This window comes from Myotis myotis, unplaced genomic scaffold (genome assembly GCF_014108235.1).
Source record: "Myotis myotis isolate mMyoMyo1 unplaced genomic scaffold, mMyoMyo1.p scaffold_m19_p_15, whole genome shotgun sequence".
Taxonomy (NCBI): domain Eukaryota; kingdom Metazoa; phylum Chordata; class Mammalia; order Chiroptera; family Vespertilionidae; genus Myotis; species Myotis myotis.
The window spans coordinates 21,449,886-21,472,696 of NW_023416319.1; the positions used below are offsets into that span (position 1 = coordinate 21,449,886).

General features: G+C 47.3%; 1 protein-coding gene across 2 annotated transcripts in view; it reads left to right on the forward strand.

The window, feature by feature from the left end:
• Positions 1–9,174, forward strand: part of ALDH18A1 (aldehyde dehydrogenase 18 family member A1) — a 36,833-nt gene extending 27,659 nt beyond the window's left edge. For both annotated transcript variants that reach the window (XM_036336505.1, XM_036336506.1), the window contains exons 13-18: positions 1,085–1,222; positions 3,161–3,356; positions 3,459–3,580; positions 4,577–4,763; positions 5,715–5,810; positions 8,192–9,174. In XM_036336505.1, coding sequence (XP_036192398.1) covers positions 1,085–1,222; positions 3,161–3,356; positions 3,459–3,580; positions 4,577–4,763; positions 5,715–5,810; positions 8,192–8,373 — 921 coding nt within the window. In that variant the 3' untranslated portion in view covers positions 8,374–9,174. The remainder of the gene's footprint in view (positions 1–1,084; positions 1,223–3,160; positions 3,357–3,458; positions 3,581–4,576; positions 4,764–5,714; positions 5,811–8,191) is intronic.
• The last annotated feature ends 13,637 nt before the right edge of the window (positions 9,175–22,811 follow it).

The following is a 22,811-nucleotide window of genomic DNA, read 5'->3' on the forward strand; positions in this document are numbered from 1 at the left end:
GAGAAAGTCTGTTTAAAACCAAACAAGCAGCACTCTTTACTCCATGGCATCAGTGACCGTGGGAGTCCAGCATGCTCTGTGGAGGATTCTCCCTGAGGACCTAAAACCAGGCTGTTCAGCACCCACCCCTTCTCACCTGTCGCCGCAGTGCCCCAGGGAGAACTGCACAGCCCCCTCTGCTGGTGGAAACGAGTCCCAGTCTCTGTGCAGCCATGTCCCTGAAGTCTCCCTGCTCCCTTTTAGCCACACTAGCTGACACTTTGCACGGTAAAGGTTTCCTCTTTGGCCCACTAAGGTTCCTCGCTTGGATAGCATCACAGAATCCTGAATCCTAAAAGTTGTATGTAGAATTCAGTGGGTTTGTGCATTTATCTGGAGAACATACATAACTTTGTTAAGGGCTTCATGAGCAACAAAAAACAAAGATTAAGAGCCACTGATCTGGAGGTGAACAGTTTCAGGCACACAGTGTTTTTAGGAAAGTGTCTTTCGCTACTTAAAAAAAACCCAGGTAGGTCCTCCTTTACCCCAGAGCACTCAGAAAGTTAAGCTCCAGGCCTTGGATGACCAGGTGAGTGGCTGATCCTCCTCCCAGATGGCCTGCTTCTTCCTTCCCAGACAGGCTGTGCTCCGTTCCCAGCATCTCCGCCAGAGCTGGCGGGAGCCTGGTCCTCTCCAGGTCCTCAGCACCAGGCGTTCAGAGCTCTCAGCACCGTGACAGGCCAGAGTAAGATGTGGCCAGCAGTGCTGCCCACCCTCTGCTCAGCAGGTGGAGCAAGCCCCTGGGTCAGGAGGCAGCTGAGCACCCTGTCCTCCACTGTGGCCACCTTAGGGAGAGGCCGTGTGACCCTGGCCTCTTAACTCAGGTTACTTTGCTGGTGGTGCTAAGACTCAGAGTTTAGTTTCTAAGATCTGGGTGGTTTGGTTCCAGTCAGGGTCTCCTGTCCCCAAGATTAGACAGGACAGGCCTTATGAAGGGGTTGACACTGTGCTCGGCACAGAAAAAGTGCTCAGCGCATGCTAACGTTGCTGTCACTATTACTGCTTTTCCCTTTGGTTCACTGCTCTCCCCTTTGACCTACAGGTGGCAGCCTTGGCTATTGCAAGTGGTAATGGCTTGTTACTCAAAGGAGGGAAGGAGGCTGCACACAGCAACCGGATTCTTCATGTCCTGACCCAGGAGGCGCTCTCGATCCATGGAGTCAAGGAGGCCGTACAGCTGGTAGGTCCCTGAGAATGAGCCATGTCAGGTTCAAAGGAGCCAGGTCAGGTCTTTGGGTATTTGAAGCAAAGCTTAGGCCATGTGAGTGTGAGCCACTTCCATGGGCGGGCTTAATTGAAGTGGCAGCAGGTCCTGTTTGTCTGCTGACATTGGACAGTGCCAGATGGGTCTTCAGTGGCTCGGAAGGCTACTGTCACATAACTGTGTCCCGGCACCATTGACTTCATAAGAATGCCTATTAGCCCTTCATCATTTAGGTCACAGGGCAACAGGAATACCAGCACTAGAGTGTGAGGCCTGGGTTCTGCGCACTGGCAGAGTCATTTAGGCCAAGTCAGATGAGATCAATTTTTATGAAAGTTTGTCATAAACCATCATGGGAGCGTGTAAATATTAGGTCATGCTGTTATCGTTATTATCATTGTTGTTGTTATTTTAACCATTGTCTTATACTCCTCAATTGTCAAGTAGAATTTCTGAACTAGATAGTAAGAGCTGCAATTTACTGAACACCTGCTATGGTCAAGGCACTTTCTTATCTCTCATTTAATCCTCTCAACGACCCTATGAGAAAAATATCATCGATTTTAGGCCCATTTTATAGATGGGAAAAAATAGGCACAGAGGTTAAGTCACACAGCCTGTAGTAGTTTAGATGTGGGCTTAGGCTGGCTCAGATCCTTCTCTGTTCCGTCGAGGCTACTCGCTCCCACGCTGCAGGGTGCTTTGGGCTGCTGGGTGAGGCCTGTAAAACGGCTGCATCACATGCTCACGGATGAGAGTCTGGGTTTTTCTCATGGCAGCATGGTGGTGGATCCAAATCCCAGCTCTGCCACCTCCTCGCTTAATTCAGAGGCATCTGCCTCCCTCCTTCCTATTGATGTACAGCATATATGCAGTAAGTATGCAGATCTTATGTGATTTTGTCCATATGTACATGCACATATATAACCACCAGCCATATCAAAACACAAGACATTTCCAGTACCCCAGAGGCTCCCAGTGCCCTTGCCTGTCAGTATGCCCCTCACCACCAAACTGCTCTTCTACTTCTTTCACATTCAGTTTCTTTTGCCTGTTCTTGAACTTCATATAAATGGAATCACACAATGCACTCTTTTACATTGTATTTCTTTTCTTCATTAGGATGCCCATGATCTTCATCCACGTTGTTGCACCTAGCAGTAGCTTCTCTGTCACTATCGTGTAGTATTCCATTTACGTGCATATACTAGTTTGTCCTTTCTTCTGTTGACAAACATTTGGGTTGTTTCCAGCTTTGGACTATGCAGATTAAAGTTGCTGTGAGCATTTTCGTAAACGTGTATTTGTATTTCTCTTATAAGTAACAGGACCGTATAGGGGACAATGAAAAATCAAGAAGATAAAAAGATACCCACAATGTCAGTGTCCTAACATAAGCACTTTCGTTAGCCCAGCCAGCATCCCAGGGTTGAGGTTGTCAGCAGAAGCCATGAAGAACCATGACTCCCTAGCAAGACCCAACTTGTCACTAAGGCTGTGGTTAGAGAATCACCAGGGCAGCCACTTCCTCTTGTGATCCTCATCACATGGCATAGTTTGTCCTCCTCTAATTCCAGAGGTGGCACTTACACCTTTCCTGGCATTTAAAACGTTATCTGCCCAGCAGTGTATGGCTGGTTGTGTCCTAGCCCCCTCTTCCCTACTCGATTCTGAGCTGCTGGAGGCAGGGGCCGGGTCCTGCCTGTGGTCCTGCCCAGCAAAGCACTTAGTGTGCAGAGCTTGGTGAGCATTTGCTAGATAGCGTTGATTCCCACGATCAGGGACTAGTCTTCTTTTGGAACAAGTTTTCACAGTGCCTGATTAGTGCTCAGGAGGTGCAGACATGTGACTGTAAGGGGGTATTTCATGGGTTAGAAGATACTCTCTTGATCTTTTTATTCTCTCTCTCTTCAGGTGAATACCAGAGAAGAAGTGGAAGATCTTTGCCGACTAGACAAAATGATAGATCTGATCATTCCACGCGGCTCTTCCCAGCTGGTCAGAGATATCCAGAAAGCCGCCAAGGGGATCCCAGTGATGGGGCACAGTGAAGGGATCTGCCACATGTATGTGGATTCAGAGGCCAGTGTCGATAAAGCCTCCAGACTGGGTGAGCTGGACAGGTCCCCTGTTCTACAGGCAAACTATTTGTCAGGTCCTCTGTGGTGCTGGATCGTGTTAATAGAAACAACTCTTTGTTCTCTTTCTTTAGTCAGAGACTCTAAATGTGAATATCCAGCGGCCTGTAACGCTTTGGAGACTCTGTTGATCCACCGAGACCTGCTGAGGACACCCCTGTTTGACCAGATCATCGATATGCTGCGAGTGGAACAGGTAAGACAAGCTCGCAGGATCGCACCACTTCCTGCCTCCCACGTGGGGACTGAGCCTGTGGGACTGGACCAGGAGCATCCCCACACCAGTGAGGCCATTCGCGAGGCAGCATTTGTGAGCATCTGCTGTGTACAGAGCTCTGTGCTCAGTACACAGAGGAGTAAGGTGAAGGCAGGCCTCTGTCTCTGACAGCCCAGTGGGTGGAAGAATCCCACACGCAAATAGCCTCATTACCGAGTGGAATGTGTTAAGTGCTAAGAGGGTTTAGGGATAAGGGTTTAGGCCGCATGGCCGCCTGCTGAATGGACTGTTTCTGGCAACATTTATTCAGGTGGCATAGTTTAAAGTTTGTGAGTCTGAACACATTCCTGTTTGGATTTGATTTGAAAAGATTGTGCAGAAATGTTCTCAAACCAAAATGTATTGCATCCGCCCCTCCACAAATGTCTTCAGTTACCAGTATTAACCTACTTAATACAGTGGTATTTGGGAGTCAACAATTTGTGTAATATCCTCTTTTTCTGAGATTATTTTATTAAAGTTATAAACAACCAATACCAGTAAGTTTCCAACATAGACATATGCTCCATCTTACATTCCTATTCCTAGATGCTCCCCAGACAAAAATGGACAGCCTAGGTTTTCCGTCAGATGTATTGGATGTCCTGGCAGAGTTCTGTGCAGCAGCCGGGAGAAGGACTGCTGGCCTTGGTCGCTTTGACCTGCAGCACGTGTTTCTTCCCTTCCATCCTTTCCTGGAAAAGAGGCTCCAGTCAGCTATCAGTATGGCATGGGCCCAGTGAGAACCTGAGAGCATTGTGGGAAAATGAGAATGCACCCCTCAAATTAAAAGGGAGTCAGGGCACATGCTCACTGTGCTGGGCCTCACTGTGCGCTAGTGGCCTCTGAGCGGGCCTGCTGTTGATCCCGGGAGAGGTGTGAGCTTGCTTTCTCACAGGGGTTTCTGTTGTTGCCCCTGGACGTCCTCTGTTCCAGGTGAAAATTCACGCAGGCCCCAAGTTCGCTTCCTATCTGACCTTCAGCCCCTCGGAAGTGAAGTCCCTCCGAACTGAGTACGGGGACCTGGAGCTGTGCATTGAGGTGGTGGACAGCGTCCAGGAGGCCATCGACCACATCCACAAGTACGGCAGCTCCCACACGGACGTCATCGTCACGGAGAACGGTCAGTGCCAGATGCTGCAGCGGAGGCGCTTGCTCTCTCTGCCTCCATCTCCACAGTGGTTCTCCTCTCAGTGCCTCCTGGCCTGCAGGAAACGGAACTGAGCAAACTGATGATAACGCTGGCTGTCGGTTGCATTGGCTGCTTTGCTGAGTGCTCTCACATCTGTTACCTCATTCTGTAGTGACAGTAGTCCCGTGGGAGGAGGCGGGAAAGAGACTATTAGCTCCACTCCTGCATTAGAGGTGCTACCGTTTAATCCACACAACAGTCTTTCTAAGTTAATGGAATAAACCCATTTTACAGCTGAGGAAACCAAGGTTCAGGAGAGTAAGGGCAGAACCAGTGCCATAGTCATTCATTCACTCTACAGATACGTATTGCAGGACATGCCTCGGTTTCAGGCCCAGTGATTAAGGAAGCCGGTATGGCCCCCTCAGGGAATTTACAGTTCACTTATTGGGGAATCACAACAGCACTAATAGTAACAGCTAACATTTACAGAGCACCTATGTGCTAGACTGCGATGAGTGCTTTGTGGAGGTCAGTTCATCTTAATCTCTCCACACACTGTAAGCGAGGTCATTGTCAGTCCCCATTTTGCTTAGGCACAGAGAGGTTCAGAAACCTGCCCAAGGTCACCTAGCTAGTGGGTATGAACTTGGACTTCAGACTTAAACACTCTGGGTCCAGAGCCTCTAAATAAATAGTGTAGACAGGCCATGGCAGCAGCAAGGGTATCTCTGCAGTGGGAGCTCCCAAGCAGCTACGCTTTCCACAGAAGTGACTGATGAAGCCGGTCTTCCTTCTTCCTCTGGGTTTTTCACAAATCCGTGTTTAACACGCGGGGAAGCCCCGTGGTGCCTGGACCCTGCCCGGTCAGTTCCAGGTGAGGGGCTGGAAGCAGGTGTTCTCTGGGTCATCCTAATTCAGTTTCTTCTCTTCCTGCTGCAGAGAAAACTGCAGAGTTCTTCCTGCAGCACGTTGACAGTGCCTGTGTGTTCTGGAACGCCAGCACCCGCTTCTCCGATGGCTACCGCTTCGGGCTGGGTAAGGACTCTGGTCATGGGAGAAAGGACACTGTTGTCCAAGGAGCATGGTGAGGGTGGAGGAGACAGCTCACCTCTGTGGTCACCTGCTTGGTCAAGAGAAGAGAGAGTTGTGGGAGGGTGGGTACATGAGAGAAAATAGTAGCTGATAAAGTCCTATGCTCTGGGTGTTTCACATATTAAGAAGGTAGGTACTTGGATTTTCTTTTTCATAGATGGGGAAACTGAGGTTCAAGGAGGTGAAGTAACTTGTACAGAGTCATGCAGCTGGCATTCAAACCCAGACTTGTGCAGCCCAAAGCCCCGGTCACTCCCACCGCAGTGCAGGCAGACCACAGCCTGTCTCCATACACCGGTGGTAGCAGTGTCTGTGCCAAGGCCCTTTGAGAGCACTGTGATTGCAGGCTTCCTTTAGAGAGACACAGCCAGGTTGCCTCAGAGCTAGGAGTTCCCCATGAGGACAGGACTAAGAAGGTGTTCATGCCTATGCTGGGCTTACATGTCAGCATCGAAAACAGACAGGTAAGCCCAGGGGTGCAAGGTTTCCTTCTAAAGCAGCCTGAAATAAAAGCTTCTGAAAGACACCCTTCTCCCCTTCCATCTTTCACCAAAGCATGGCTCAGTGGTTGAACATTGACCTATGATCCAGGAGGTCATGGTTCGATTCCCGGTCAAGGCACATACCCAAGTTGTAAGCTCGATCCCCAATGGCAGAGGGGAGGGCTGGGGCGGGGGGCCTGCAGGAGGCAGCCAATCAATGATTCTTTCTCATTGTTGATGGTTCTCTCTCTCTCTCTCTCTCTCTCTCTCTCTCTCTCGCTCTCTCTGAAATCAATAAAAATATATTAAAAATAATAATAATAAAAAAATCTCTATCCCCAGTTAGGGCTTTTTCAGACCATCTCTGGTGTTCAGGGGTGCCATTAAACAAAGCTCCAATAAGGCAGGTAAACTAATCTGAGAAATAGTTTCAGCACTTGAAGCATTGCAATCCCTCTGAACTTTTGAATAAATGATCTGCCTAAAGAAATAGTTCTCACTGAATTGTTAAAGGTTATTAAAGGGAATTTTACTGTTATTCTTAGTCATTAGACACTTTGTTTTTAGTTCCCTGACTCTGTTGTGTTGTGGTTTTGATTTAATATCACATCACTTGCACTGAATTTTGTATTCCATGGTCTTGAAGAAGAAATAGCAGCATACGTTTAAGGGCTGAGGAGCCTAGCTTGGAAGCGAAAGTCAAGATGCAGGGAGAGCAAGAGATCCTCCATCGTCTTTCTGTCCCCAGCTCAGAGCAGAAGCTCAGGCTCTAGTTGAGTCAAATGCATTAGTAACACTGGCAGATAATACTTACTGAGCATTTACTGTATCCCCAGCACTGTGTAAAGTGCATCATATGCAGTGTCTCCCTTAGCTCTCCATAATGGATCTATTATTTTACTCACTTTTTTAATGACAAAAATCAAAGCATGAAAGATGATCAAGGCAACACGCCCAGAGTCACATGGTCTCTACATTATTTAACAGAATTTGAATGTGGTGCTCACAGGCTCCTTGCCAACCACTACCCCAAGCTCATCCCCACTCGCGTCTCCTCGCTCCTCTCTGCCTGCAGCACCCTGCACCTGCCCCTCCCCGGCTGGCTCCTCATTGTTCAGGTTTCAGCAGAACCGCAGCTTCTCAGGGAGGCGCTCGCTCTCTGCCCACCCTGCCCAGTGTGGCCCCCACCGGCCCGCACAGTCTGTCACAGCATCCTTCACCATCACACATGAGTTCTTGGCTGCCTTGTCCACAAGAACATAAGCTCCACAAAAACAGGACTGTACCAGTTATTCACCACCTTATCCCGGGCCAGTACACGCTCGGGACAGTTGTGAAGGACACGGGATCCTGCCTCCCCGTGGGAGGTGCAAAACACTGAGCCAGACCCAGGAACTGATGCCCGTGTCTGAGCCAGGAGCGAGAGGGGTGGGAGATGAGCACCACCCTTCCATGTATTCAGCTTAGTGCTAAGAATTCTGGGGGATCCTGAGAACACACCCTTTTCTAGGATTTGAAGAATATTTAGGGAGATGAAACCTCCATACTAAACATTGTCATATAACTCAGAAAATGCCCCAATGCCAAATTATGGTGCACAGTCCAGACACTGAACAGGTAGCAGAGAGAGCACTTCTGGTAAAGCACAAGAGAGCCCACACGCTGGGTTTCATGAGAAGAAGGAGGCTCGGCATGATGTACAGAGACCAGAGAACACGGGGACAGAAGCTCAAGCTGGCCGGGAGGATGGGCAGGTGTGGGCAGCGGGGCGGGCGAGGGGCTGGTGAGCAGACAGGAAGCAAAGGCGGGAAACGCCACACCCTCATCCGTGCTTCTTTGCAGGAGCTGAAGTGGGAATCAGTACCTCACGGATCCACGCTCGGGGACCAGTAGGACTTGAGGGACTGCTTACTACTAAGTGGCTGCTGCGAGGGCAGGACCACGTGGTGTCGGATTTCTCCGAGCATGGAACTTTAAAATACCTTCACGAGAACCTCCCTGTTCCTCAGAGCAACACCAACTGAGAGCCGCAGAGGAGAGCGGGTGTTCCGAGAGGTCCTCACCGCTGAGCTCGCTTCGGGACCTCGGGCTGAGCCGGTCGCAGCTCCCGCTCCCAAAGGCCTCCCTGCTGTGGGCTCATTTTGGCAGCATTGGTCTTGGCTAATGACTTTCAATCCAGCTCACCGTTTTCTTTTCCTCTTTTTAAGTTAGAAAATAATTATTATGGATAGGGACTTTCTTAATTGCTCTAAATAGGGACTTTGCTTTGCGTGGTCCAGTTTTCTTCAGTGATAGAAACAAAGGTATGGTCTCCAATGTAAGAAGCAATGGAAAAATTATGGCCGCTTCTCCCCTTTTTACTGCCTCAGTGAGGTAAAGTCTCCCTTGGCATTTGGTTGGTACCAGAGCCAGCCATACCTAATACATGTTTCCACATTTCTTTCACACTCGTAGTCATCTTCGAAAAGGAAAGGTCTGGTACTTAGACGTGGGGCACCATTCTCCTCAAAAACAATCACCAAAATGGGCCAAATCATCTCCACTGGGAGGTTGATCTTTTGTATTTATTTGTGGAGTAACTATAAGCATTCCGGACACTCGCAGCCTGTCCGGGTCCAGGAGATCGGCAATACTTGTGATGCAGTTGGAACCTGGAGCTCAGACAGGAGGTGTGGGTGTCAGGGTGAAGTATCTGACGATTATGCTTGAAATTTTTATACGAATTTTTGTCATCCTATCCTTTCCCTCCAAAATAAAATTAGAGGATTATTTTAATACTTTGGATTCTTCCCCCTTTTTGAGAAATAAAGTTCTTACGAAAAGCCTGTGTGCTGGATTAACATTTTCTCATTGGCGATTCCCCTCTCCCTCCCTTTCCCTGTCTGGCAGCCCTCACAGCCTTGCTTTTACACATGTCTCTCCTGGAAGCTGGTTGGGAGACAGCCGGCCCCTCTGCCTCAACAGCGCCAGTGCAAGCAGCCAGGCAGGTGCCAGGGAAGACTAGACTAGAGGCGGGAGAGGAAAATGCCAGGACTTGAAGGACTAAAAGCATGGCGATGGTCTGAAGTTGGGGGGTGTGCGACACGAGCATGCCACCATTGTGCCAGGTCTGCACAGTGTCCACCTGGGTGACCAGAGCCCCAGCTGACCTCCCTCACCTCAAGGTCACCTGTTACATTGGCAGCTCTCACCCCTCACCTTCCTCCCAGCTCCTGGTCTTGGGGTCCCTGGTGTCACGGCTGAAAGACTTCTGGTCTCATGGAGGCCATCACTTACATGCTGCTGCTGCTTATCCTCGGAGGATGTTTTATGAATTACGGTGTCATGTGGATCATGTTCCCAGGCTGGCTCTAAACTGCCTCTCATCCGGACCCTGACGGGCTGGCAGTTACCCTGCCTGCGGTCCTCTGAGTGGGGAATTCTGGCATAGCTTGCCTGAAAAAGCAACCAAATCCCGCCTGGAACTGCATGGCGAATACCACCGTCAGCGCACAGCCAAACAACAAATGTCCCTGGCGTCTAGAATAGCAAGTGACCCAAAGAGGCCCTCAGGGAAGACACCAAGAAGGCAGGCCTGGATCTGGGTCCCAAGCAAGAGGACAGGAATGAGGAAGTGGCGGGCAGGGGACTGTGCAAGCAAGAGTCCCGGTGTGGGGGCAGAACACAAGTGAATACTCCAATTTGGGGCAGAAGTTCACATGGATAAACAGGAAGGTATTACTTCCAAATGACTGACGGTATCATCTTGATTGGAGCTACTCTTCTTAGGGCAAGAAATGGGGTGGGGTTTGGTCTGGCAAACACAGCTGCAGGCTATATTGCAATAGGTGTTGTCTGCTCTGTCCCCCTTATCTTAGGGAACCATCTCTGCATTGGCAGTAATTCGGCTCAGTCTGTGTGATTCAGGGGAGGGATGCTGATGTCCCGGTACCCGACTATTTTTAGTGGTAGTCTTGTGACTTGGGTCTGAGAAGTCTGTTTCGCTGTAACAGCGATTGCTTCAGGGCCGGGCATGTGATTTAAACTTGGACACACAGCGTACTGGTGGAATTGAATTTTTACTGCGGTTATTAGAAAAAACTCTCTGGAGTTATAAACTCTAATTCTCAAGGACTAAAGCCGATAATATCCATCCTTCCACGTAGAGAGATTGTGTAAGAAGTATTCACACAGAGGAAAGGGAGCCATGGGACGGAGAGAGACTGGGCGCCTGGTTCCATCTGTGCCTGAAACCACCCCTGGACTCAATTCAATAACTTCCCTTTTTTGCTTAAGCTAGTTTGAGTTGGATTTCTATCCTTTTCACCTTCGAATACTTGGGATGATGTACCTGAGTTCAGATGTCTGCTCTCTCACTTAAACAAGTGACTTTGGGCAAAGTCGCCTGACTTCTGTGAGCCTGTTTCCTTGTAGGAATATTGACACCTCCCACCACATAGGTAGTAATTTAAATACTTGGCACAGCATGGGCACATAGCAAGCACCCAACAAACCAGAGAAGGTCACTGTGGCTTTCAGGTGCCCAACTGTGTGCTTGACTCTGCACTTCACAAGAAACCAGAAGTTTCTTCTGTTCCTCCTGAGGCAGTCTTCAGGAGCCAGATTTTCCCGTGCCAGCGCCATCTAGTCACCAGAAGACCAGCCTTGCCCTCCACACAAGCTAGGAGGAACAGAGCGCTGAGTTTCATTCAACATTTAAGACCTGGAGTATGTGGGTGGCTGCTACTGAGAAGGGCATGAGCAGTAACAACCCTGTTTTGGGTCTGAGATAGAGAAAGGGGGCTGTTTCTGGAAACATGTATTCAGGTGGCATGGGATAAAAAAATTGTATTGCCCCAGCCGGGTTTGATCCGGGTCAAGGGTACGTACCTCAGTTGCAGGCCCCTATCCCTCTCCCTAGTTGGAGCGTATGCAGGAGGCACCTAATTGATGTGTCTCTCTCACATTGATGTTTCTCTCTGTGTGTCTCTCCCCCTCTTACTCTCTAAAAACCAAAGGAAAAATATCCTCGGGTGAGGATTAACACCACCAACAACAAATTTATTATCCTCCTACCTCCAGCACGTGATAGTGGTATTCCAACCATCAGGACAGCATCCTAGACAGCAGCAAGGAGAAAACTGTGGGCAAAATAGTATTGCCAGCTGCCCCTTCTCAGTGACTTTCCAGGAAGGCCCAACCAATGGCTTGGCCAGAATTGGCTGTGGCCGCCCCTGTCTATAAGGGATCTGGGCACATTGTAGCTCCAAGAAGTAGGAGTCTGTTGGTAGGGCAGGATGGACAGAAGGAAAATGATCCTAATTGATTCATGGAGCTGGAAGTGGGATCGATTAGCCTAAACATGGCTGTTGGGGAAGGAACTGTTGGTAGCCACATGGACCATTCTAGTTGCAAGGGAAGCTGGAAAGTACACTGAGTGGCCAGATTATTATGACCACCTGACGTTTGTAGGCAAATTAGCCGTACACTGAATCGTATGGGATATGGAAGCCAAAGGCCTGTTCGAACACCTTTGCTGTCTGCAGTTACCAAGATAAAACGTCTCTAATTCGCACAGGAATACAAGGATTGGACAGTCGAGCATTGGAAAAAAGTCATGTGGTCCGATGAATCACGTTTCCAGTTGCATCATGCAGATGGCAGAGTGAGAATTTGGCGAGAACAGCATGAAAGCATGCACCCCACATGCATGAGTACAACCCTTCAAGCTGGTGGGGGCAGTGTTATAGTTTGGGGCATGTTTTCCTGGCATGATTTGGGCCCTTTAATTCGTGTGGAACAACGTCTGAATAGCACAATGTACCTAAGTATCGTTGCTGATCAAGTTCATCCTATCATGTTGATGGCATATCACAGTGGTCGGCAAACTCATTAGTCAACAGAGCCAAATATCAACAGTACAACGATTAAAATTTCTTTTGAGATCCAAATTTTTTAAACTTAAACTATATAGGTAGGTACATTGTTATTAACTTAATTAGGGTACTCCTAAGGCTTAGAGGAAGAGCCACACTCAAGGGGCCAAAGAGCCGCATGTGGCTCGCGAGCTGCAGTTTGCCAACCACGGCCGTATCCCAATGGAGATGGCTTCTTCCAACAAGACAATGCGCCTAGCTACGGTGCTTGTATTGTGCAGGAGTGGTTTCAAGAACATGAGGGAGACTTTACCTTGCTTAGGTGGCCCCCACAATCACCAGATCTCAATCCAATTGAGCATTTGTGGGACAAAGTTAAAAGAGCCATCAGGCAGCTAGTTCCACAACCATCAAATCTCACAGAACTGGACAGTGCTATTCATCAGGCATGGTGTCACATTCCTCGCATCACCTTTCAACATCTCGTGGAGTCAATGCCAAGAAAAATCGCTGCAGTATTGAAGGCAAAAGGTGGCCCAACAAAGTACTGATGGGGTGGTCATAATAATCTGGCCACTCGGTATATATTTGAAGCCAGGCACATTCCTGTCCTAACAATAACCAGGATCCTCTTCATAAGGAAGAAAAAAGGATAAATATTGGGTAAGCTGCTGGCACTATTTGCCACAATTACCCATAAGGCCTTGTGGATTTTCTTGGAAGGTTCTTTTGTTTTCTTGAGCTCATTGATGGGTTTTGTAATTCAGGTTTTGTGATAGGATGGGAGTTCTAAATTGCTCTGTAAAAGATGAAGGAAAGGCTAAATTCTTGGGCAATTCTGGAGAGCAGAGAGTGGGTTGTAGACCTGCCCTAGACAGAGGGTACATACAGACCAAGGATCAGCAGGAAATTAGGCTCGAGAAAGCTAAATCACCAAAGTATAAGAAAAGCATCTGTTTTTAAACTGATGACTCGATGGGAGTAATTCTCTTGGAAGTACTTGCGTTTTAGAAAAGGAAACTTGTTATTCCAAAGAATTAGCGTGAGTGACATAGTGGGAAGAGCATGCATTGGGAGTCATACTGACCTGCACTGCCAACGAGAAATTATGTGAACTTTTACATAATTTAAGTAGCAGACATACTTTTACTAAAATAAGTCTCAATTTCCTTACTGGGAAAAAGTAGAGGGCTAACACCTACCTATCAGGAGAGAACCAGGTAACAGAGTAGTCACGTAGCCCATGAAAGAAGCTCCACCAATATTAGCACAGTTAGCAGTAGGGACACAGCTGGCGTATCTGTCTTTCTATTCCCCACTGAGCACAGCTAGGAGCAATGCATGTAGGTGCTAACTGATCAACAATTTTTTATTGAGGTGTAATTGACACATAGCATTATATTAGTGTCAGGTGTGTGACATAACTATTTGATATTTCTATATATTACAAAATGATCATCATAAGTCTAGTTCATATCTGTCACCATATATAGTTACACATTTTTTTCTTGTGATGAAAACTTTTAAGATCTACTCTCTTAGCAACTTTCAAATATCCAATACAGGATTATTAACTCTAGTCACCATGCTGTACATTACATCCTCATGACTTATTTATTTTAGAACTGGAAGTTTGAACCATTTGACTCCCTTCATCCATTTGACCTCCCACACCCTTCTCTGGCAACCACCAATCTGTTCTCTGTGTCTGAGCTTGGTTTGGTGTGTGTATGTGTGTGTGTGTGTGTGTGTGTGTGTGTGTGTGTGTTTGAAGATTCCACATAGAAGAGAGATTGTATTTGTCTGACTTGTGTCCTTTTCCTTACCATAATGTCCTCAATGTTCATTCATGTTGTCTCAACTAGCAGTATTTTCTTCTTTTTTATGGCTGAATAATATTCCAGTATATATATACTAGAGGCCCAGTGCACCAAATTCGTGCACTTGGGGGAGTCCCTCAGCCCGGCCTGCACCCTCTTGCAGTCCCGCAGCCCTTGAGGGATGTCCAGCTGATGGTTTAGCACTGCCTAGCACTGCCGTGAAGGTGGGAGAGGCTCTTGCCACCGCCACTGCACACGCCAGCTGTGAGCCCGGCTTCTGGCTGAGCAGCGCTCCCCCTGTGGGAGCGCACTGACCACCAGGGGGCAGCTCCTGCATTGAGCATCTGTCCCCTGGTGATCAGTGTGCATCATAGTAACTGGTCGTTCCGCTGTGTGGTCTATTTGCATATTAGCCTTTTTTATATAAGATAGGATATGCCACATTTTCTTGATTCATTCCTCTATTGATGGACACTTATATTGTTCCCATAGCATGGCTAGTGATTATCTATCGAAATGGATGACTTGGGCAGAATTAGGGAGGTGGAGGGGGCCTTTTCTGAGAGCCCTGAACCACTAGGGACATTGGAGTGAGGGTGGCAAACTAAAATGACATTTGTTAAATTTTGAAACTGTGTAGGGCAAGAGACCAAAGAGCCTAGGCTTCTAAGAATAGAACTGAATCTTCCACAGGCTTTCAGGGTTGCAAAGACTGGCAGGCTGTCAGTCAATACCTTTGCTGACCCCGACTTATTTCTAAAAAACTGAGGAGTGTCACCGTTCTCTCCTAGTTGTGCATGTGAACCTGTCCCTGGAGTGTCCTGGAGTGGGCGGTAGGTTACACGTTACAGTTACAATGTCTTTTCTGCTAGTGCTTCAGGCAAAACTCAGTGAATAACCTTATAACCACTCTTATCTTATAATCCTTTTAGTGAGAATGAGATTTAAAACTTCATTCACTACTCAGTGAGCACTTATGTGCTATGTGCTGGAAATAAGAGACATTTCCCCTATCCAGTGGTTCAAGCTTGTCTGACAATGCTGCCCTACCCTCAGATAGTACTTCTTAATTCCAAGTGTTTATCCCTCTTTTTCCCCAATTCCTAGGAGAAACCCTTTGGACAAAACAGATAGATCTGCTCCAGGCTGGAAGGGAGGAGAGTTCACTACCACCTTGGAAGAAAAGCAACTCTCTTTATTTCATCTTGCCCTAAGATTCCTCCAACACTAGGGGGCAGTCTGGCCCCACAGACCTAAGGAGGTCACCCCTCCCTCAAGTCCTGGTGCCTGCAACCCCGCACCACCACCACCACCACCACCACCACCACCACCACCACCACCACCCCGCCATGCTCACTAGAGGAGTGCTGGTCAGTAAAATAACTCGGAGACCCACTCACCTAGAGGCAAGGACACGGGCTTTTGCGGGGATGAGAGACAGAGCAGGGTTTGGATCTTGGTTCCGCCCCCTACTTGCTGTTTGACCTGGGGAAAGTCTTAAGTTCTCTGAACTTTGATAATGCTTATCTATAAATGGGCTTTGTGAGATTATAGGTAAAGCACTGGGCACGATATCCGGCATATGGTAAACCTTCAATAACTGTTTGCTGTTATTATTGATTCTGTTCTAAGGAGTTGCTTTCTCTGAGTTCTGGATATTACTCCTTTATTTAAAGTCCAAACACCCATTTCTAGAAAATCAGGTGGAGACACTGTTAAGAGATATCTATAGTGTACCAGGCGCTATGATAAAAGCCTTATGCCACAACAATGCGAGTGAGGGCATTGCTATCCCTATTTGACCGGTGCAGAAAGTGAGGGTCAGAGAGGGTAAGTTGCCTAAGGCCACACAGTTGGAAGTGGTAGGACTTGGAGATTAGAATCCAGAAACTGGGGTCAACGCTCTGAACCACCACAACAGGCTGTAGCAACAGCGTTTTCCCAGAAGCTTCTTGTACCGTAGTCCAAGGCAAGTTGTAAGGAAGGCTGCAGAAGGAGTTGCCATAGCTACTAACTGGACCCCTTTTCGAGTAATCAGATCCTCAGTCTGCTCCAGTTTTGCAAGAGGAGATGCTTGTCTGGAAACTCTCCTCAAACACCTGCCCCGGGAGGGAGCCGGCCACACCTGAATTATTTAGAGAGTCTCTCTAGACACTTGATATAATGAGCAGGTGTGGATGCCTCTCCAACTTTGCCCGACATGCCTTTACTTACCCCTTTTCCCCTCTCCCTTGTTGCCTGTGAGGAAAAGGGAGGCATGGCTGTCTCCACGTTGTGTGTCTACCTCCTCCTCCATTCTCCCTCCTGAAAATTATTTGTTAGAAATGGGCTGTTTTTTCCGCAAATTTCAAATCATGTTGATTTGAGTTTAAATGGGTGGTGTAAACGGGACCCGAACCAGTGAGAGGATAGCTTGTCTTTTTCTATTGATACACAGGTCCTTTTCCTCTCTCCTAAACTTACACAAATAAACCCCAAAGACTGAATTTGTACAAATGAAAAAAACAACAGGTGTAAGAATATTCATAGTTTAGATTTCAACTATGTAAAAGGAAAGAACTGTATTTAGAGAAATGGAAGGGAATATGAATACAGAGGTGTCACATGGCCTATAATTGTTAGGCCATCATAGCATATGGAATAGCACGATAGCAGTTATACGCAGATTCTGTGATTGGGGTCATGAGCTTCCTAGGATCCGCTCCCCGCTCATGCACCCTCACCTGATGCTCACATACACCCCTCGCCTTGATGATCCACCTACCCATCTCTCCCTTTCCCTCACTTCCTGTTCAGGGGCCAGTGCTGTGGGCTCGCTGTGCAGAGGGAACTTGTCCTGGGAGAGAAGTGCTTCCAGGTCTGTTCCTCACCCTCTCCATCTGGTCTGTGAATGTATTGTTATCAGCCTCCGTTGTGGTACCCTGATTAGATTTTAATGTGAAATCAAATTGAATCCTAATTAATAATATTTGAATTATGTATCTCTTTATAGTGAACTATTTGAAAACAATGAGCCATTAAAAATCAAAGATTTTTGACATGGGGTAGAAGCTCACCAAAAAATGTTCAATAGAAAAAAGCTAGACTATGAAAGAAGTATGATTGACATTTCCCAACGATATTAGAAAAAAGATTGGAAGGAAATGTGTCAAAGTATCATGAGTGATTCTTACTGAGAAGGGAGGCTGTTAGTGAGTTTTATTTGTCATTATATTCCTCTAAGTTTTCCAAACTGTTCTACTGCTTGAATTATTTTTAGACTATTTTTCTTGTTTTCGTAGCTACTAATCTTTATTCCTCTGGGAAATTCTTGGTACAATGGTGAAAATAAAATCTGTGATAACAATCTTTGAAATCAAAAGAGAGGCTTATTTTTCCATCCCATCCCCCTTTGCAGCCTGTCTTTTGCAGACAAGAAACCAAGGCGCAGGGGCTAAGTCCAGACAGGAGCCCCGGCCTCTGCCTGTTTGGGCATTGTGGCCTCAGAGGAGAGGCTGGGCTAGCAGCTGCAGGGAGCCCCTAGCCTGGGCTCTGGCTGCTGCTGAGCTGGCTTCACCCACTTTGCAGGAGAACTTCAGAAAACCAGAGGGGCATCTGCTCGGGGTACTTCACCAAACTCTGGTTTCCCTTCTCTAACTCGCAAATAAGGCTACATCGCTGACTGTGTTTCCAGATTCTGTTTCAATGTAGACAATTAGATGGTAAATAATTCAAGAGAACGGAAACTGGCAAAGTGGTGTGTGATGTCCAAATAGCTATCTTGTTTACCCTCTGGTGTAAACTTCAGGCTCGCCTGCAAGTCGGGAGCCCAGGAGTGGGTAAAACGTGCAAAAACAGGCATTTCCCTGTTTGCATTCCTTCCCACCTGTGAGCATTGTTCGGCGTGAGGCTGGTTTCCCACTTTGATTCAAGTGAGACAGCATGGCTTTGGCAGTCGGATTTGATGACTTCTCAGGCAAGTCTGAAGTTCCTTCCACAGGATTGAATGTCCAGAATCCAGAAGCATCCACCTCTCTTTGGGGTGAGGACTCAGGATCCAAAGTGGAGGTTCAGCAGTATCACCATCCTTCCCCTCCCTCTTCCTTCTGTTCCGTGAGGGAGCTGCCTCTCACCCGGCCCTTCTAAGCTTGCCCATCATTCAGGAAGCAGTCTTATTTAAGGCTCGTTGAGTTACAGGTAACATAAGCTACCTCCACTTTGCTTAAGAAGAAAAGGATAATGTATAATATGGACACAAGGTATCTCAGAAAGCCCAAGGCCAAAAAAATGAGAGAGAGAGAGAGAGAGAGAGAGAGAGAGAGAGAGAGAGAGAAGAGGAGAGGAGGAGGAGGAAGAGAGGAGGGAGGAAGGGAGGAAGGGAGGAAGGGAAGAAGGGAGGAAGGGAGGAAGGGAGGAAGGAAGGAAGGGAGTCACCCAGCCGCTCAGGAGACAGGAACTAGCTCAGGCAAAAAAGAGTCACTAATTTGTGTGGCTCAGGTAAGCAAACCACAGTGAGCGCCAAGGACAGGAAGCAGGCCGACAGCATCTAGCCCCTGGAAGCTCCTCATGTGGGAGGGCTTCATTTCCTCTGCTGGAGACGGGCTTCTTCCATGAGCATGGGACATCACCAGTGAACCTCCAACCTATTCTCAGAGCTTTGTCCCACCTCCCAAATATTAAAAGTTTCTTGGCTCCAAGTTCTAGTGCAGGAGGGCTCTGGTTGGTCCACTTGGGCTGCCTGTCTCCTTGCTGCCTGTAGTGAGATAAAGAGGAGGGCCTTGGCGTGATTGGGCTCATTCAGCCATATATCATCCATATGTCCTGGCATTTCAGGTCCTATCTGCATGACCATACTGTGGTTAAATCTTTTTTAAAAATATGTCTTTTTCTGATCTTTAGAGAGAGAGAGTGAGAGGGGCAGAAAGATAGAAACATGCCCCCTGCGGAGGATCGAGCCCACAACCCGGGCATGTGAATCAAACCAGTGACCTCTTGGTTCATGGGTTGATGCTCAACCACGGAGCCACACCGGCCGGGCTGTGGTTAAATCTTGAAATAATTTCATAGGACTTCTTCTGGATAGGATGGGGTACGTAGCAACAATCCAGTGTTTCTGCTGAAACAACTAGAAACATTGGGTAAATTATAAAATCATATTTTTAAAGACGTTGGATTGATGTGGCAGCAATGAGGACTAATGAACTAGAATTCTGGATAGGAGAGAGTCCTTTGTAAGTGAGCTGATAATCTCTGATAATTTTCTTCCCTGGGGGTGTTTGCCAAATCTGGGTGCGGGTCTAGGATAGAGTGTGGTCTGGGCATAAGGTCTTCACTCGGACAAAGAGACCAGTAGGGCCTTGATGATCAACGTGATCTACAGGAGTGTAACATTGGAATCTACGGGACTCTACGCACATGGTCCGTTTTCCCCAGGGACATGTGCTGAATTCTGGGATAGAGCAGGAGAGGCTGGGCTACAGGTGTCTAATAGCAGAGGGACATTTCCCACAGACTCGTAGTACATAGGAAACAAAATCCTGTTGCAGGGAGGAGGGCTGCATCAAACATAAGATGCGTATCCCCTTCAGGACATTTCTCAGTTTTCAAACTGTGTGGGGCAAGAGACCAAAGAGCCGAAGCTCCTAAGAACAGAACTGAATCTTCCACAGGCTTTCAGGGCTGAGAAGACCCAGCAGGCTGTCAGTCAAAAGATTGAGTGGGTTCTCCCACGGAACAAGAGGACTCGAAGTTGGACTGGGACTATTAAAACTGCACTCCAGCCCCGACTCAGCTGAATCCCTGGCCAGATTGAGGTGATCGGTCCCTCACCCCATTTGCTAACAGGAACAAAAGGGAAGCATCACTGGAGAAAAATAACATCATGTGCAACCCCTATGGTTATTTCATGCAGCTGTAAGATATTGCAAAGAGCAGAAAAATGTGACTAAATATTCAGAGAAAAAGCAGACGATGGAAGCAGACCCACGAATGATTCTGATAATTGAGCTACTAGACAAGGACTTTATAATAGGGATTATACATGTTAAGGAAAATATGTTTTCACAATATATGAAAAGATAAAGAATTTCAACAAGGAATTGAAATCTATAAAAAAAGACTGAACGGTGAAGTCTGCCTCGTCTTACTTCAAACACTGACTTGGGATGTCTGAGCCAGAAGGACCACACTGCCCTGGCATTTGCCAAAGTGCCAGTATTGCCCCATGTGTCATAAGTCTGAAGGCTTAAAGCTGTACATGAAGGTACAGTCAACTCTGCCGCATGCTCCCACCTAAGCCTTTCTCTTCCCCCATAGCCTACTTAGAGACCTGGAAGCTAAAGAAACCAGGTTCTCAGGTCATTCCTGCCATCTGGACGCCTAGTCACATGAAGCAGGGATATGCTGGGGCTGGGCAGAGCCGAAGCTGGCCTCAGGCCCAGGACTCCTGGGTGGTGACTGGTAGTGACTCGGTGCACCCAAACCCAGGATAGGGAGTAACCCAGCCCAGCTCCCTAGAGGTAGGGTGTCAGGTTACCCTCCCCTATACCTGACTTTTCCGTCCTAGGTGCCTCTCGAAACTACACCACCCCAGCTGAGGAGCAGGGGGTGGGGATGGGGATGGGCGGGAAGGTAGTTATCGGGAAATCTGTCTGTCTAGACGCCCATTTGGGTTGATGTGAGAGGCCAACTTTAAACCGAAGCAGGCACTCTTTTCCGGACTTCCCAGGGCAGAAGTGATTATTGGCACCCATTCCCCACACACCCACCCCATTCAGTGGCAGTCTCAGCCCTCACCCTCTGGCCTGAGGGGATCAGTTGGTCCCACACACATCCCCTCCCTCCTTGCCTCGGTCAGTCACCCACCTTTCAGAAAGCTTTCCTGTGAGACCCCAAAAGAGGAAAAAGCACGTTGTGTCCCTCTGTTGACAGGGGAAGCCCAGGACAGGGCTCCTGTTTTCTGGGTCTGAGGTTAGTGCTAACAAGGACCTTAGACAGTATCTCAGACGCTGAGTCCCCGGAGAGTAAGAGCCTGTCACCAGCTTCCAGGAATAAGGCGAGCAAGTGCTGGGCTGTACAGTAAGTACAGCATGGTGACTACAGTTGCTAGTCCCGTCTCATGTGTTTGAAAGTTGCTAAGAGTGTAAACGTTTAAAGTTCTCAACATAAGAAAACAATTGTAACTCTGCGAGGTGATGGGTATTAACTAGACTTACTGTGGTAATTATTTTGCAGTATAGACATGTATCAAATCATTATGTTACACACCTTAAACCAATGCAATTTTATATGTCAGTTATACCTTAATAAGACTGGAAAGAAAACAAGAAAGTAGGAACCTCAAACACCACTGGAGTGGGGCCACAATGTCCCTACAATCCCAGTGGCCAGTGATAGAATAATTAATAAGGATTATAGCTTCACTGAACTCAAATTCCTTGCATACATTGAAACCCAAGAGTCTGTAATAGCACTTCCTAAACCCTCCTTGTCATCTGTTGAAGGATGCTAGGGGACAGCCTATTATTTTGAAACTGGGAAAGAAACAGCATTGAGCTGTGTGTCAGGGCAGGGATGACCACGTTGCTGAGGGGAAGTGGTTCTTTAGAGAAATGTGTCAGCGAATAAATGAAGAGATGAAGCTAAGAAATGAAGTTAGCATATCAACATTTTTGCAACTTGTAATGAAATTATGGATCTAGGGGCAATGGTCATCAATGGTTGCTAACATTAAAAAAAATAAACATTAAAGGGCATTATATGCCTTCTGATGTAAATACAGAAAAATACCTATGAAGCATTCTTAAAAATTCAAAAAGGACCTAAACCTGGTCAAGCCTCTTGACCTAACTACCATTTTTTAGGAAATACAAAGTTCATGTATTTCCTTTGAAATACTGTGGAGAGGCAACCAGCGACATACCAACTGTGGGAAACTCTGGGACAAGAGACCAACTCCCTTCAACAAGCAAATCACAGAGGTGTGTGTGTGTGTGGGGGGGAGAATTACAGAAAACAATATACATATCACCCAATTGCAATATGGACACAATTAGGGAAATTTGAATATTGAATTGACATGATATTTAAAAAAGTAATGTTCGTTTTTCAGGTGTGATGATATTCTATGCATAAAATACCCATCTTTCAGGGTGACACATTGGAATATTGGTGGGTGAAATTATATGATGTGTGGGAATTGCTTCAAAATAATCTGAGAGGAGGTGTAGCGGTCAGGGGGTGGGACCGGATGATGGGCACATGGAAGCTTAGGCTGTGTTCTCTTGGCATCTGTGTGTGTTTGAGCCATAAAGAGAGCTTGGGGAGGTGCCATGCTGGGTGCTAAGGTCTCTTGGACGAGGCAGGCACCATCCCTCCTCCAGAGTGTCCTACATACAGACGAGTTCCCAAACTCTTAGCGTGGAGCCCTCTATTATTATTCTTTTTCCTAGCAAGCTTCATCTTTGAATGATTCTGCTCACTCAATAAATGCATTTATTATGTCATAATTTAAAAGCATTATCCCTTTGAGGTGGTTTGAAACATCCAGACATTTCTTCTTTTTTTTTTTAAATATATTTTATTGATTTTTTAGAGAGAGGAAGGGAGAGAGATAGAGAGTCAGAAACATCAATGAGAGAGAAACATCGATCAGCTGCCTCCTGCACATCTCCTACTGGGGATGTGCCCGCAACCCAGGTACATGCCCTTGACCGGAATCGAACCTGGGACCCTTCAGTCTGCAGGCCGATGCTCTATCCACTGAGCCAAACCGGTTTCGGCAAGACATTTCTTCTTTTGTGAGCCTTA